This window comes from Charadrius vociferus, unplaced genomic scaffold (assembly GCF_000708025.1).
Source record: "Charadrius vociferus isolate BGI_N301 unplaced genomic scaffold, ASM70802v2 scaffold232, whole genome shotgun sequence".
Classification (NCBI taxonomy): Eukaryota; Metazoa; Chordata; class Aves; order Charadriiformes; family Charadriidae; genus Charadrius; species Charadrius vociferus.
Genome location: NW_009647009.1, coordinates 99,472 through 115,875, shown reverse-complemented (window position 1 = coordinate 115,875; position 16,404 = coordinate 99,472). Strand labels below are relative to the sequence as shown.

The 16,404-nt window shown below is 43.5% G+C and overlaps 1 protein-coding gene across 1 annotated transcript in view; it reads left to right on the top strand.

The window, feature by feature from the left end:
• The first annotated feature begins 2,100 nt into the window (after window positions 1-2,100).
• Window positions 2,101-16,404, top strand: part of LOC104295657 (myosin heavy chain, skeletal muscle, adult-like) — a 17,971-nt gene continuing 3,667 nt past the window's right edge. The window contains exons 1-28 of the mRNA XM_009895424.1: window positions 2,101-2,286; window positions 2,376-2,519; window positions 2,613-2,769; window positions 4,508-4,535; window positions 4,634-4,745; window positions 4,945-5,037; window positions 5,200-5,263; window positions 5,356-5,454; window positions 5,561-5,664; window positions 5,747-5,885; window positions 6,523-6,641; window positions 6,740-6,889; window positions 7,685-7,855; window positions 8,500-8,794; window positions 8,906-8,982; window positions 10,079-10,166; window positions 10,261-10,378; window positions 10,708-10,831; window positions 11,486-11,622; window positions 11,725-11,980; window positions 12,945-13,187; window positions 13,418-13,594; window positions 13,680-13,825; window positions 13,913-14,003; window positions 14,092-14,481; window positions 14,641-14,767; window positions 14,939-15,057; window positions 16,238-16,399. Of these exons, the coding sequence (XP_009893726.1) occupies window positions 2,101-2,286; window positions 2,376-2,519; window positions 2,613-2,769; window positions 4,508-4,535; window positions 4,634-4,745; window positions 4,945-5,037; window positions 5,200-5,263; window positions 5,356-5,454; window positions 5,561-5,664; window positions 5,747-5,885; window positions 6,523-6,641; window positions 6,740-6,889; window positions 7,685-7,855; window positions 8,500-8,794; window positions 8,906-8,982; window positions 10,079-10,166; window positions 10,261-10,378; window positions 10,708-10,831; window positions 11,486-11,622; window positions 11,725-11,980; window positions 12,945-13,187; window positions 13,418-13,594; window positions 13,680-13,825; window positions 13,913-14,003; window positions 14,092-14,481; window positions 14,641-14,767; window positions 14,939-15,057; window positions 16,238-16,399 (4,116 nt within the window). The remainder of the gene's footprint in view (window positions 2,287-2,375; window positions 2,520-2,612; window positions 2,770-4,507; window positions 4,536-4,633; window positions 4,746-4,944; window positions 5,038-5,199; window positions 5,264-5,355; window positions 5,455-5,560; window positions 5,665-5,746; window positions 5,886-6,522; window positions 6,642-6,739; window positions 6,890-7,684; window positions 7,856-8,499; window positions 8,795-8,905; window positions 8,983-10,078; window positions 10,167-10,260; window positions 10,379-10,707; window positions 10,832-11,485; window positions 11,623-11,724; window positions 11,981-12,944; window positions 13,188-13,417; window positions 13,595-13,679; window positions 13,826-13,912; window positions 14,004-14,091; window positions 14,482-14,640; window positions 14,768-14,938; window positions 15,058-16,237; window positions 16,400-16,404) is intronic.

Below are 16,404 nucleotides of genomic sequence, written 5' to 3'. Positions count from 1 at the left end.
CTAGATCAGCCACTTTCCAGGTCTACCTGTTGTAGGTACTGAAGGGCTACAGGGCCCTCCCCTGCTTCCTTACTTGGTTGAGGACGTTGCTCGACATATTTTGACAGTACCTATGTGCATATTTGAGACACAAACTTATGCTCTTTAAGGCATGTTAACACTTTATTTTTGTGTGAGAGGAAGTAGGAAGTATCATTGTGTATTTATTGAGTATGCATATATTTAATTTATTTTTTCTGGTCCAGGTTACCTTTGCATATTTGTCTTTCTTCACCCTTAGAGTATCTTTATTAAAGGTTGAGAAACAGAAATAACTAACTATGAATAACTTTCCTATTAAAAATGCTATTTATTCAATGTTACACATTTCTTCTAGACTAGCTAGAAAAAAAGCGGTATAATATTCTTTTTTCAGGTATTACCATGAGTAATTTGTTTGTTTAAAAGTAGGTAAGACTTTTCTCTAATATCAGTTATGAGTGACTACAGCAATACTGAACAAGTCTGTAGTATGCATATTTTGAATTTTTTACTTTCTGCAAAATAAAGTGCAGATTTGCTCACATAGATATTTATTTCTTTTTATAGCTAGGAGTCACCTTTCACTCTCTAGGCATGAATTGCATGTCCAAACTTGAACTTGTATTCTGACTTGCTGTCTCTTGGATTCCCTCTGTATCTAGTGCTATTGCAGTCAAAGTCCTAGCTGACAGTATGTGTCTTGTTTTCCCCTTTTCAATATAACATATAATGAATTATTGAATGACATTTAGTCATAATTTGTCTTTTGTAGAATTGTCTTTTCTAATACTGTAAAGGTAATCCCTAAATTCACAGGACCATGTACACAAGATATATTAGTTTATTCCCATTTTACATCTGGAATAGTTGCAGTACAGAAATGCCAAAGAATCATGCCTGGGTCAAAGGTCAAGTTCTCTCAGTAGAGGAATCTATAAATTCTACATCCAAGTTCTTTAAGTGCCTTGAGTAATCAAGATTCCCTTATTAATAGCACTGTCAGACTATTTATAGGAAATGGATCCACAGGAATGGTAAGATGTAAAACATTTCTAAATATATCTAGTCAAATCAAATGACAATTATGTCGTTAGTTAAGTTTGCCAGACAATGTTTTGCCAAAGATGGTTTGCCAAAATATATTTTGACTGAAGGAAAAGGAAACATCCAGAGCATCTGCATACCGGACTCTATAAAAGTCTCTTTGGACTGCTGTGCCCAGTCTTGACAGAAAATTTCAAGGTAAGTGTATGGCTCCTGTGAACTTCTGGGCTAAGCATATACCTTTTTATTCCATTTAAGTCCTATAAGCGTTGGGTATCCATTTCTATCAGGGACTGTCTCTCTCATGAGTGATTTTATTCCAGGTTTGAAAGCAACATCTTTTCCTTCATCTTATATATTAGCTCTGGATATGTGTGCAACACAAAATGAGTTGGTATGTTTTCAGACAGCAGTGACTCACTCTGCCACCAGAATTAAAAAAAAACAAAACAAAAAAACCCAATTTTTAAGGAAAAGGAACTAATCCAACAGTTTAAGATTTCTAGAAAGCAGAACAGGCAATAGAGACATTTATATCTGTCATAATGCAAGATGAATTGTCCATAGCAAGGAAATTTTCCAGTGAAAACCCAATATTTCCTATGAATCAAGCAAGTCTTTTGGAAACTCTTGGGTAGAATTTAAAAAAATAATCAGAGACTTATTTAATATTAAATTTCTACTATGGCAACTTCAAAATTCACTAGAGTCCACAAAGTTGAAGTAATACTGCTAAACTGTACTACAACACTGCAACGCCAAAGGACTGTTCTATACTTTGTTACATAGCTAGATGTACAATGGACAAATTTCAGAGAAGCATACAAGTATTTTCAGCCAAAACTGGGAAGTTTAAATCCAAATTTTGACTTGCTTATACCTACTTAAATATTTGAAGAGATCAAAGTGCAAGAGATTTCCTCTCTTCCACATAAAGCTGCTCACTCACTGACTCAACATATCTTCTTTCCTACAGAGTACTCTGCTGACTGTGCCTCCTGTATAAGTGCAACCATGACTTCTCCAGATGCTGAGATGGCTGCCTTTGGGGAGGCAGCTCCTTACCTCCGAAAATCAGAGAAGGAAAGAATCGAGGCCCAGAACAAGCCATTTGATGCCAAGTCATCCGTCTTTGTGGTACATCCTAAGGAATCCTTTGTGAAAGGGACAATCCAGAGCAAAGAATCTGGGAAGGTCACTGTCAAGACTGAAGGTGGAGAGGTGAGTGAAAACCAAGGCTTAAAAACTGTATGTAATTCCCACTCTCAGCTCTTAGCTGACATATATGCATCTCCTTCTTCATCTGACAGACCCTGACCGTGAAGGAAGATCAAATCTTCTCCATGAACCCTCCCAAGTATGATAAAATCGAGGACATGGCCATGATGACCCACCTCCACGAACCCGCTGTGCTGTACAACCTCAAAGAGCGTTATGCAGCCTGGATGATCTACGTAAGTACCAGCAGCAGTCTTCCTTTGGGTAGTGAGGAGGACCTGCTCTGCCAGGCTAAGTGGAAGCCAACGTGGTGTCTCCCTTCCTCGCAGACCTACTCGGGTCTCTTCTGCGTCACTGTCAACCCCTACAAGTGGCTGCCGGTGTACAACCCGGAGGTGGTGTTGGCCTACCGAGGCAAGAAGCGCCAGGAGGCCCCTCCACACATCTTCTCCATCTCTGACAATGCCTATCAGTTCATGCTAACTGGTGAGACAATGGCAGCATCTTCATGGCAATATAACATTTGTGTTCTTTTTAAAAAAATATGTGTATGTGTAGAGATGTAAACTTCAACATGAGGCTTTAATTAATTATTTTAACAGTTGTTGATATTGTGCATGAGACACAGTTCTGTCCTACTGATTTTTGAAACTCTAACTGATAGCATGCAGATAAGAGCATTGAAAAAGCTACAGTGAAGAATAATTAATAGGATGAATTGTGACAGGTGAAACAAAAATTCTCCCCTACCTATGACTGAGATCTGATTTGCTCAAAATCTGACAGAAAATATTAATATAGCTCTGAACTAATTCAATTGTTCAATGTCTCCCTAAACTGTATTGTAGGTTAATTTCTAAGTGTTTGGGCTTCATGAAGACATTGTTTGAAAAAGAAAATGATCTGATTTCAAGTATTATTCTGATATTTACAACTTCTTGGAAAAGAATAAGATACAGAATCCCAGCAAAGTTGCACCCTGTGGAAGCAATGATAAATGCTTTCAAATTAGCTCTTAGTTAATACTCTGGTATTATGGATTTGCCTCTTAGGCGTGAAAGTTACTTGACCAGAAAGGACTAGAATTCTCTGCACCAAAACTGCAATATGCAGAGGGGAATCAATAATTTGATGGCTATACATCTACAGTTGTTTCATGATTCCACAAGGACATTACTGAACATCACAGAGTGATAATGCTGACTCTTAAAAAGAGTCCCTGAATATCGAATAAAAATAGAACGATGATTTGAATGTGTTTTTTTTTTTTTTCTCCTTTTCCACTTCCACATTTAAAACTGGAGCAGGTTCATGGACAACAAGTAGTGTAGCATTTTTTTTCACATTTGCTTTCTTCTTTCTTCCTTCTCTTAGTTAGTGCCTTTAGAAACAGACTTATAAAGACAAAAATAAACAAAAAAATGAGCAGAAACAATCTGAAAAAAAAAAAAAACCAAAGCAAGAGAACTCCCACGCTCTTTCCCACCACAGAAAGAATTTGTTCCTTTGAATTCACTGGTGAAAAAGAAAATTAAGAAAAGGAGGGAAAAAAAGATCTTTTTTAAACATTCCCAACATTGATTAAAACTCTACACTTCTACAAATGAGTTAGGTAAGCGGGACATCAAAATGCTTTCGACCTATACAGTTAGTGGCTACAACCCCTTGCTATTTAGAGATGAGACCTAATTAATCAAACTTCTCAAAGGCTACTTTGTTAAAGGGAAACAGGTATAAACTGATCTCAGAGTCTCAAATTGTTTGAGGACTCACTGATGTATAAGCAGTTAGTTATACTTGCTGGGACCTTAAAAAGGTACACAAGAAATTGGTATTTTTCTCTGTGGATTCTATAGGGAGTTCCTTCATACCAAAGCCGTCCAATGTCTGTAACAGACTTCTCTGAGGAAGATAATCCTACAGACTTCTTGAAGTCACTGGAAATTAATAGGTGTTCGTGCATCTGTATTCATTTCATACAGAGACTGACAAGAGAAATAGATTAGAATAGTGAGAAATGTCCTATCTCAACAATTGAAAAGGGAGTTTAAATGGATACCTCAGAAGTAAAAAAAACATTGAAGAAACCCAAATTTTGATAACTCCAGCCCTCTCCATGTAATACATAGGCTCTCTAAAAGTACTGTTGTATTATCACATCCATTGAATTCCTTACTACTCAAGAATGCCATTAGCAGCATCTCTGTTTCTGCCTCTCTCACAGATCGCGAGAACCAGTCGATCCTGATCACGTATGTACACCCCCTGCTTGGGTCCCTGCGGGGCTGCCCAATGCCAGGGGACCTCCTGCCTGACCACACGCTCTCTGCTTCTCTCTTTGGCTTGACAGCGGAGAATCCGGTGCAGGGAAGACTGTGAACACAAAGCGTGTCATCCAGTACTTTGCAACAATTGCAGCGAGCGGGGAGAAGAAGAAGGAAGACCAGCCTGGCAAAATGCAGGTGAGTCAGGAAGAACAGACTGGACGTTTCACATGAAATTACCATATCAACTAAACACTGTAACTGAATACTTTTCAGCCTGTAGGGAACACTTGAGGATGAAACCAATAATTAACAGATGCTGGCTTGAATCAAGGCTTTCCTCTGTTCCTCACGTGATTTTTGGAAAGGGTAACCAGCAATAATTATCATCCTGCAGGGAACGCTTGAGGATCAAATCATCAGCGCCAACCCACTGCTGGAGGCCTTTGGAAACGCCAAGACCGTGAGGAACGACAACTCCTCACGCTTTGTAAGTTGTTGCTTTGGACAAAATCCCACCTCATTATAGCAGTAGCGATGGGCTAATATCTCCCTCTCTTTACAAGATAAATGATGCCCCAGCAGTATTCCACATAAAGGAGATGCCAAAAGAACCCATCCAGGCTGAAATGCTGCTTCTTCTCCTTAACAGGGCAAATTCATCAGAATCCACTTTGGGGCCACAGGCAAACTGGCTTCTGCTGACATTGAAACTTGTAAGAGACTCTCCAGGCCTGTTCCCACTCCTTCCTAAATTCCCACCTCCATGTACGTCCCTGTGACTACCTCTTTCTACCTTCCATGACAGATCTGCTGGAGAAGTCCAGAGTCACTTTCCAGCTCAAGGCAGAAAGAAGCTACCACATATTTTACCAGATCATGTCTAATAAGAAGCCAGAGTTAATTGGTAGGAAAGATCATTATGTCTTTTTGAGGATGATAGATGAGCAACAGTTCCCTCTGTTACCTGGATGGCAAAACTAAGCCTGTGCCTTGTCTCTTCCTGCTTTCAGACATGCTCCTCATTACCACCAATCCTTTTGATTTCCACTATGTGAGTCAAGGTGAGGTCACTGTTCCCAGCATTGATGACCAGGAGGAGCTCATGGCTACAGATGTAAGTACTATAGAGAAATTTTTTTCAATGAGATTGTTTAAGGTTGTTGGGTAATGTTTTTACTCCATTGCTTTGACTGCAGAGTGCCATTGACATCCTGGGCTTTTCTGCTGATGAAAAAACAGCCATCTACAAGCTGACCGGGGCTGTCATGCACTACGGGAACCTGAAGTTCAAGCAGAAACAACGAGAGGAGCAGGCAGAGCCCGATGGCACAGAAGGTATCAGCAAATTCATCAACTAACATGTTCAAAGAACTGCTCTGTTTGCAGAGATGGTATGTTAGCAACCAAAGATAGGCCTTTGCTGGCCTGAGTCACCACAGAAAACACTGACGAAAAGCATCTTTGCTCATTGTCTAACTGCAGAGGTGCTTCCCTGATCATGGAAAATACCATTACTTTATCTAAAGGATGCTCCCAAAACACACACAGCCTGAAAGGGGGAACTTCAACTTCAACACAGCATATCTCTCTCTCTCTAAACCTTCAACCACCGTCACCATTATATGTTTTTGTGAAATAAATCCTGCTTTCTTTGCTTTCTTTGCGATGCAGAAATTCACTTCCCACAGAAAAGGAATCTGCTGCATGTATGCCTCATCTACTCCCAGAGGCCTTTGGGTTTCTTCTGGGAACTTCCAGATACAAGCTATTCCTATCCAAGCCATGTTTGTTCTTGCTGTTAAAGAAGGCCATCATTAGCTTCCAGAATTTACATTCCTCCCCAGACCTTCTGTACGAGACCAGACCAATGCTTTTCCGTTTCTAGAACATGAACAGCAGAGTTGTTCATACTGAGCAAATTCTAGCCATTGTCCAAAGATAAATGCTTCTCTCTCTCTCTGCCCCTCCATAGTGGCTGACAAGGCTGCCTACCTGATGGGCCTGAACTCAGCTGAATTGCTCAAAGCCCTGTGTTATCCCCGAGTCAAGGTTGGGAATGAATACGTGACCAAAGGTCAAAATGTGTCACAGGTAAAATCTGGAGGTGGAAAATACATGGCTTGAAAAAATGTTTGAGGATTCTTCTTTGACCCCAGGAGGTACCTTTGGTCCTTTCTTCTCTGCTTTAGGTGAACAATGCCGTTGGTGCTCTGGCAAAGGCTGTCTATGAGAAGATGTTCCTGTGGATGGTTGTTCGCATCAACCAACAGCTGGATACCAAGCAACCCAGACAGTACTTCATTGGTGTCCTGGACATTGCTGGCTTTGAGATCTTTGATGTAAGGAACAAGGATTGGGTACCATAGTCAGGGGAGGGCCAGGGACGGGTTATGTGGACCCAAAGACACACTTCTTTTTAAGAAGATTCAGAAGTTTATCCTCCTCATCTGCAGTTCTCTAGAAAACCCTCCCTCCTCTCTGTCACTGTAGCACCTTCAAATGTCCTTACTAACAAATGTTGTCAACAGGTAGAAGAAAGCTCTGCTTTCTGACAAATGGTCCCAGAGGCCCTTGAGCTTGAAAGCTCCCAGGCTTTGCAAAGAGACAGCTCTAGGACTAAGGCTTACACAGATATGGGCCAAATGTGTGGATGCTCTTGGAAGAGCCATGAAAGAGTAGTGCTACACAAAATGTCACAGCATGTGAATGCAGTGATGATGCTAGGAGTTCTGTGTCAGAGCAGAGAAACCCCCGGACTGCTGATCTGAGTGCAGAGAAATTTCTGAGTGCGACACTGAGGAGGCGTCCACCCTCTGCGAAGTCAAAGAGCTGAGACACCAACACTATGCTGCAGCTAAGGTTACTGAAGGATTTGCTTTTGAGTAGCACAGTAAAAAAGAAATGTTATTTTTAGCTTGATTTCAAAATCAATGAAAATAATAACAATAATAAAACCCTTTGAGGACAGTAATTTTTACACTGGAAGTCCTGGTAAGGAAGCACACACTGCTACAGCATGGTTAGGAGTGGTGTTTCAGCTGGGGAACTTCCAACAGCACTAGGAGAATGCTAGCAAAACGCTGTGCTGTTGGGCACACCTTGAGAACTTGTGCACCTCTCCTTGCTTTGGGCAGTTCAACAGCTTTGAGCAGCTCTGCATCAACTTCACCAATGAGAAACTGCAACAGTTCTTCAACCACCACATGTTCGTGCTGGAGCAGGAGGAGTACAAGAAAGAAGGCATTGAATGGGAGTTCATTGACTTTGGGATGGACCTGGCTGCCTGCATTGAGCTCATTGAGAAGGTACCTTTTCCGTACAAGCGTACAATGTATTTTGGAATTCTGTGATGTTTCTCAGCCACATTCAGCTCAGAGAGAACTGATGGCCATACATTCGGTGTCAGTTAAACAAAATATTTTGCATTGAAATTTATTTTAGTCTGGGGAAGAGAAACTGAGAAATGCAAATCTGTGTCATCAATCCTGCATTACCTGGTCTTCAAGCATGGTAAAGGTAGCCTGGACTCCCCCCAACAGACTTCTTGAAAAAAAAACTGGAGTCAGTCTCCTTTCCTTTTTCCTCTGAAGACTCCAATCAGAACTCCACACGCAAATCTGGGAAATAAATATTTTCTCACCTGACTTCTCAAAATAACTAGGCCTCTTGTAGCTATTTTCCCAATTGTTTTTCTGTTTACCACTTCTCCCTCCAATGCTGTTCCCAATTCTAACCTGAACCAGACAGACGTTCTTACCAGTTCTGTGAAGACAGGCTGCAGGAAGGTCAGGGAAGGCAGAAGTAAGCTGCCTGGCTGAGAACAACTCCTGACAAACTTAGGCCCTATCCAGGCTGAGACGCTACCAGCAACACATGGCTACCTTTGATGTTCATAGCACATGCTTCACATCATTATCATCTTTCTGTCACTTCTTGTGGTACCTTCCAGCCCATGGGCATCTTCTCCATCCTGGAAGAGGAGTGCATGTTCCCCAAGGCAACGGACACCTCTTTCAAGAATAAGCTCTACGACCAGCATCTGGGAAAGTCCAACAACTTCCAGAAGCCCAAGCCTGCCAAAGGCAAGGTTGAGGCCCACTTCTCCCTGGTGCACTATGCTGGCACGGTGGACTACAACATCACTGGCTGGCTGGAGAAGAACAAGGACCCCCTGAATGAAACTGTCATTGGGTTGTACCAGAAATCATCTGTGAAGACACTGGCCTTACTCTTTGCCAGCTATGGTGGGGAAGCAGGTAAGTTCTGTAAAATCCATTTCCATGTGTTCATATGGTACAAAGGGGAATCTCAAGGGCAATGTTAAAGGCATCTTCTCATTTTCTTCAATGTTGCAGAGGCTGCTGGTGGTGGTGGCAAGAAGGGTGGCAAGAAGAAGGGTTCTTCATTCCAGACTGTCTCTGCTCTTTTCCGAGTAAGCACTCAATTCATTATCTCTGTGAAGTTGCAAAGTAATTTTATTCTGAATCTTCAAGGTCTGTTTCAGTTTTGGTCATAGGTGGTTTTATCCTTGAGAATCCTTTCCTTGCCATCCTTGGAATATACAGAAAAACTTCCTCAGAACACCACAAAATCTCTACCTGCATGGTCTTCCTTTTACTTCAGGAGACAGAATGATACTGTCAGATTGCTGGAACTCCTTTAGGCAACCGTCTTAGACGTTTTTTCGAACAAGCTGTCTATTTATATTGCATTTTTATTTTTTGGTGGTTTCTTTCCCCTGCCTTAATTTTGCTATTACTTTCTCTGAATATTCCACAAAAATCTCGAAAGGGTGAAGTTTACCTACTTAGACTGAAAGTGAATAACAAATCAGCTGAACTTCCTTAAAATTTTGTCTGGAGACTTCAGAGATATTTTCCATACCTGTTTTACATATCTATGAAGATTTTCAGTTTAGACGCATTGTAGAATTTCAAAATATTAGTTTAAACATCGAAAGCAAAACAATTACCTTGAGATTGTAAGCTTGCAAGGCAATGGTTTCATTTCAATGGGGAAAGAGAAAAAGTATTAAATTACATCAGTTTAATGAATTTTCAGGTCAGCTTTCAGTTATGTTTTCAAGGCTGAGGTGGAGATATTTAGGGAGATTGAGTTACTACTAAAAAACTCAATTTGTATGGGCTGTACAAATATTCCTTCCATTTAAAAAGAACTTAGCTCACAAATCAGATGCTAATCACACTTATGCAAGAGTACCTGTCATCCACTTAAAATGCCTAACTAAATACCTACCAAATACCAAGAAATACCAGCTGGAAGGAAAGCTGAGAAATGGCAGCTATTTATTTGTATAGGGAGATCTAGGAAAAGTAATACTAACCGTTATTCTACAAAACAACTTCAAATATCTGGGGGCCTTTAGTTTCCAAGTTTCCCTTTGGGAGCTCTGTAAGATGTTTTAGAGAAGACAGGTTTGCATCCTGAAACACTCAGTTTGATACATCCACTGTTAAGGTCCCAGTGCTTATGCTTAATAATACAAACTTCATTTCATGATCTCACAGGAGAATTTAAACAAGCTGATGGCAAATCTACGCAGCACTCACCCCCATTTTGTACGATGCATCATCCCAAATGAGACAAAAACACCTGGTAAGGGGATCCAATAGGTGGAAAACTTGAGCAGCAGAAGCTCTTCTCCTGAGTGTCAAAGATTTGGGTGGTCCCTAATGGTGGTGTTTGTTAGGTGCCATGGAGCATGAGCTGGTGCTGCATCAGCTGCGCTGTAACGGTGTGCTGGAAGGGATCCGAATTTGCAGGAAAGGGTTCCCCAGCAGAGTCCTGTATGCTGACTTCAAACAAAGGTAAGAGTGTCACACCTTTCTGTCCTTTCAGACCAAGCTGAAGAGCCCAAGTATCATAAAATACTTGAAACACTATACTTTAAATTGGTAATGAGCAGTAATACAGAAAAGTTTCACCATCAGTACATGATGATATGACGCTGCTGAGATCAGGATTCTCTTGCACTTGGAGTTAATAGTAAAAACACTCTCCATATCCTGTTCTGACAGGATGAACTGTCTCCAGGCATGAAATTGCTTCAGTGACACAGTCTGAGAAGGCTGTGGGGTTCAATGATAGTGGTGTTTTTGGTGGTGGGGACTTCTTCATGTTCTGTTTTCTTCTGCAGGTACCGAGTGCTTAATGCAAGTGCTATCCCAGAGGGACAGTTCATGGACAGCAAGAAGGCTTCAGAAAAGCTCCTTGGGTCCATTGATGTGGACCACACCCAATACAGATTTGGTCACACCAAGGTAGAAACAAGACCTATGTTAAAATTTTGTCAGGGGGTGGTAAGGGTGGGCCGCTTTGTCAGGGGCAGGGAGCACAGCACAAGAACAGAGCTGGCAGGGTAGGGGCCTCAATCAGCAGGTGCCCAGCTCCAGAGTATCCAAGCAATGCCAGTGGGGAGGACCCAGGAACGGTAGTCAGATACAACCAAGAGTCCAGATCATCAGGCAGGTTTATGACAATAAGGAAGGTCTGAGGTGAAGAAATAAAGCCTCGGTTTTCGAGATTGGTCAGGGTCACATATAGCTAGGCTAAAAAGGCCCAGGCACTTTTCATTAATTCCTGGACAGATACACAGCAAAGAGATTGGTCTAATAGCAAGCCAGGAAGAAAGACCGCAGGTGATAGAAGAGCTCACTGGGGTCCATCACAAGGCACAGGTATGGCTGAAGCTGTGGCTGAACTGGAAGCCAGAACATACCACATAGCTCAGACAGTGACTGAATGCTTACGGCTGAGCTTATAGGAAGCTCATGGGCCTTGGACAGAGGGTTTTTGAGTGGGCCGAAGGTGAGATTGGTCATGGCCATTAAAATCTACTTCAGGATCCTGAAAGATTATGTGCCTCTATTCTGTACTATCTGACAAAGACATGCTGCAACACTTCCTTTCTAAAGGTATTCTTCAAAGCTGGACTGCTGGGACTGCTGGAGGAGATGAGAGATGACAAGCTAGCAGAAATCATCACTCGAACACAAGCCAGGTGCAGGGGTTTCCTGATGAGAGTAGAGTATCGGAGAATGGTGGAGAGGAGGTAGACATTTCTTATATTTAGTTTGCTGCCATGGTACTTGACTAATGAAGCTTCATTTCATCACACTGAAGCTATGCAATAGCCATGGGAATTGAATTTCAGGGACTCAATCTTCTGTATCCAGTACAATGTTCGTGCATTCATGAATGTCAAGCACTGGCCCTGGATGAAGCTGTTCTTCAAGATCAAGCCCTTGCTGAAAAGTGCAGAATCTGAGAAGGAGATGGCCAACATGAAGGAAGAGTTTGAGAAAACCAAGGAAGAGCTTGCAAAGTCTGAGGCCAAGAGGAAGGAGCTGGAGGAGAAAATGGTGACCTTGCTGCAGGAGAAAAACGATCTGCAGCTGCAAGTGCAGGCTGTGAGTATCACTCTTCATTTGTCCCTGGAAAAAGAATGATAATCAGTCAGAATGCTTCTTACCCTCAGCAGAGACATGCAGGAAGCTGACTAACGTGCAGTAGGAAACAGTCTACATCACACGCTCTAACGTTGAGTAAACAGGCACTGGCAGGGGCATGCTGAGGAAAGAGCCCCATAACACGAGCCAACCTGTAATCCACAGCAGAGCTCTGAACTGGAAGGGAAGTATCTCCATCTACTCAGCTCTCAGAGCAGTGTATGGGTCTAACAGAGTAAAGGCAAACCTGAGAAGGACTCCCTTTTCCTACTTGCAGCTACACCAGAAGGCCTTGATTACTTTCAGAAACACAGCTACTTCCCATTCCAACTCAATTAGGAAAAGGCACTTTCTTAGCAACAAATGAAGTGATCAAAAAGTTAGCACTGGAAATGCTAGGCATGGCCTGGAAAGAAGGCACAGAAGTAGCTGACAGGAAAGGCAAGAACCCTATTGGTCTTGCACCAATTTTAATGCAGTTAGAAAAGTGCTTCCTTTCTCAAATAAATTATTCTCCAAAAAAAGGAAGAGCCTGTACTTCCCAAATAATATAAGGTTCTCAATCAGACAACTAAAAAGAAAAAGGTACAAAATATTTTTTCTGTCAGGAAAAAAGACTCCAAGGCCTTGCTCCTGCAGAATGTAGTAATTGAAGTGACCCCTGTTCTGCCATGCTGTGTGTGCATGAAGTATTCTCCTAGCTGCCCTCTCTGTGAAGCATTTTGAAGAGACACAGAAAATTTGGAATCAATGCTGATTCCGGATGAACAGGTTTCCCAGTAGACACCTGGGAAGAGCTTCCAGTTCTGGAGTGGAAGGCCAGGTTCATCCCCCATTTTAACACATGCCTACTCAGTGATAGAAAGGACAGGGCGGCAAATCTTCAGAGCATTACAACCCGCGAAAACCTGTGTCTCCCCACCAGGAAGCAGACAGCTTGGCTGATGCTGAGGAAAGGTGTGACCAGCTCATCAAAACCAAAATCCAGCTGGAAGCCAAAATTAAGGAGGTGACTGAAAGGGCTGAGGATGAGGAGGAGATTAACGCTGAGCTGACAGCCAAGAAGAGGAAACTGGAGGACGAATGTTCAGAGCTGAAGAAAGATATTGATGACCTTGAGTTAACACTGGCCAAGGTTGAGAAGGAAAAACACGCCACTGAAAACAAGGTACACACACCGGGAGTCACACAGAGGGTGAAGGGACAGATGGCTCCCACATCAGCCTGGTATCCTCAGAACCAAGGTTGGTTTGGAACATACCAGGAGGAACACAGCGGGGCAGCTAGGGAGCCCAAACTAAAAAGAAGCTCCTGGCTAAGCACTGCAAAGTGAAAAGGTCACTGTGCTAGCAGGCAAGTCTTCTGCAATGACTTTTTGCACTTTCTTACAATCCACAGGTGAAAAACCTCACAGAGGAGATGGCAAACCTGGACGAGACCATCGCCAAGCTGACAAAAGAGAAGAAAGCCCTCCAAGAGGCCCATCAGCAGACACTGGATGACCTGCAGGTAGAAGAGGACAAAGTCAATACGCTGACCAAAGCCAAGACCAAGCTGGAGCAGCAAGTGGATGATGTAAGCCCACAGACATACAGCAAGAAGAGGACAGGTGTGGAGTTAGACCTGACTGGTGGAGCACTGATGGTCTTGTTGTGTTTAGCTGGAAGGGTCCCTGGAGCAGGAGAAGAAACTGCGCATGGACCTTGAGAGAGCTAAGAGGAAACTCGAAGGAGACCTGAAGCTGGCCCATGACAGCATAATGGATTTGGAAAATGATAAGCAGCAGCTGGATGAGAAACTGAAGAAGTAAGTGGGGCTGTTGGGCACCTGAGTGCTGGGCTGGTGCACTTGTCTTTTCTCTGTGAGCTCTAACGCCTTTTGCTTTGCCCAAAGGAAAGACTTTGAAATCAGCCAGATCCAGAGCAAAATCGAGGATGAGCAAGCCCTGGGCATGCAATTACAGAAGAAGATCAAGGAGCTGCAGGCAAGTCTCTGTCCCTTCCCCTCTCTCACCCAGACACAGTTCAGGAAGGAGGAGGACATGGGTGTGAAGGGTCCCTAATGTTCCCCAGGCGCGTATTGAGGAACTGGAGGAGGAAATTGAGGCAGAGCGAACCTCTCGGGCAAAAGCAGAGAAGCATCGGGCTGACCTCTCAAGGGAGCTCGAGGAGATCAGCGAGCGCCTGGAAGAAGCAGGAGGGGCTACCGCAGCTCAGATGGAGATGAACAAGAAGCGTGAGGCAGAATTTCAGAAGATGCGTCGTGACCTCGAAGAGGCCACGCTGCAGCACGAAGCCACGGCTGCTGCACTGCGGAAGAAGCACGCGGACAGCACAGCTGAGCTTGGGGAGCAGATCGACAACCTGCAACGAGTGAAGCAGAAGCTTGAGAAGGAGAAGAGTGAGCTGAAGATGGAGATTGACGACTTGGCCAGTAACATGGAGTCTGTCTCCAAAGCCAAGGTATGGAATTGCCGTAGAACGTGCTCACAGGGCCACAGTATGGCACAGAGGCTACATCTACCAGCCCCATTCTCATAAAAAAAAAGTACCCGCTGTGAGGATAAGGCAGAGTCCAGGTGTTCATCTCCTTTCCTTTCCTTGTGTATGCTTGCTATCTAGGCAAATCTGGAGAAGATGTGCCGCACTCTGGAAGACCAGCTGAGTGAGATAAAAACTAAGGAGGAGCAGAATCAGCGCATGATCAATGACCTCAATACTCAAAGAGCTCGTCTGCAGACAGAATCAGGTGAGACACCCTCATTCCTCAGGTGCAATGGGAGGATCTGCAAGCTGTGGGCATAAGCACAGGCTGCAAAGTGACAACTTCTGTAACCTCTCCAGGCCACTCCTGCTTGCATGGGTTTACAGGCAGAAACTGTCACAGTATTGATATATTTTGTCACTTTACCCTTCCCAGGTGAATATTCACGCCAGGTGGAGGAAAAAGATGCTCTGATTTCTCAGCTATCTAGGGGCAAGCAAGGATTTACCCAACAGATTGAGGAACTCAAGAGGCATCTAGAGGAAGAAATAAAGGTCTGGAATTACCCCACTACCTACATCCCCCCTAAGTGAATCTGGAGAATCCTGTCTGATCCAAGATTGGTTCAATATTCTTTCCCCAAACACGTGTAGTACTGGAGGGTGCACCAGTAATGCACATCCCCCAACTCATGACCTAGAGGGGGAAGGAAGCATAATGATTTCGATGCAGGAAGAAGTCATGCACAAGGCTTTCATGAGATGCTGATGATACTCACTAAGACAGGGTTCAGACACATATCATAGACTCATGGACTGATAGAATACCAGGTTGGAAGGGACCTCAACGAGCGTGTCGCCCAACCTTTCTTGGTAAAAGTGGAATCTTGACAAGATATCCCAGCGGCTGGCCAGCTGAACCTCAGAAGTGTCCAGTGATGGGGAATCCACCACTTCCCTGGGAGTTTATTCCAATGGCTGATTATTCTCACTGTGAAAAATTTTCCTCTTGTATCCCATTGGAATCTCCACAGGAGTAACTTATACCCATTACCCTGCATCTTTTCCATGGGACTCCTTGTAAAATGGGAGTCTGCGTCTTGTTTTTAACCACTCTTTATATACTGGAACACAGTGATAAGATCTCCCCTAAGTCTTCATTTCTCAAGGCTGAACAAACTCAATACTCTCAGCCTTTTGTCATATGGCAGGCTTCCCAGTCCTATGATCATCTTGGTGGCTGTCCTCTGGACCATCTCCAGCCTGTCCATATCTTTTTGGCATAGCAGGGACCAAAACTGAACACAGTATTCCTGGTATGGCCTGACCAGCACTGAGTAGAGTGGGATAATGACTTCTTTGTCTCTGCTGGTGATACCCTTTTTGATGCAACCAACGATCCTGTTGGCTTTCTTTGCCACTTCAGCACACTGCTTATTCATATTGAGCTTGTTGTCCCCCAAGCCCCTTTCCAAAGAGCTAATCCGCAGCCAGGTCGATCCCAGTCTGTGCTGCACTCCTAGATTATACTGCCCCAGGTGCAAGACCTTACACATATGTCGAAACACTTACAGAAACAACAGATTGCTGTCCCCAGAGCACCTGTCACTAACACATCATCAGCTCCCAGCTTCATTTGCCTAATAAGAGCTTCATTCTAATTTCACTGTCAATTTCATTATCAAGAGGCATCTCAAGCCAAATATTCAGGTTACCAATCCCAATGTGCTCACAGGCCAAGAACGCCCTGGCCCACGCCTTGCAGTCTGCTCGCCATGACTGTGACTTGCTCCGGGAACAGTATGAGGAGGAGCAGGAAGCCAAGGGGGAGCTGCAGCGTGCCCTGTCCAAGGCCAACAGCGAAGTGGCCCAGTGGAGAACCAAATACGAGACGGACGCGAT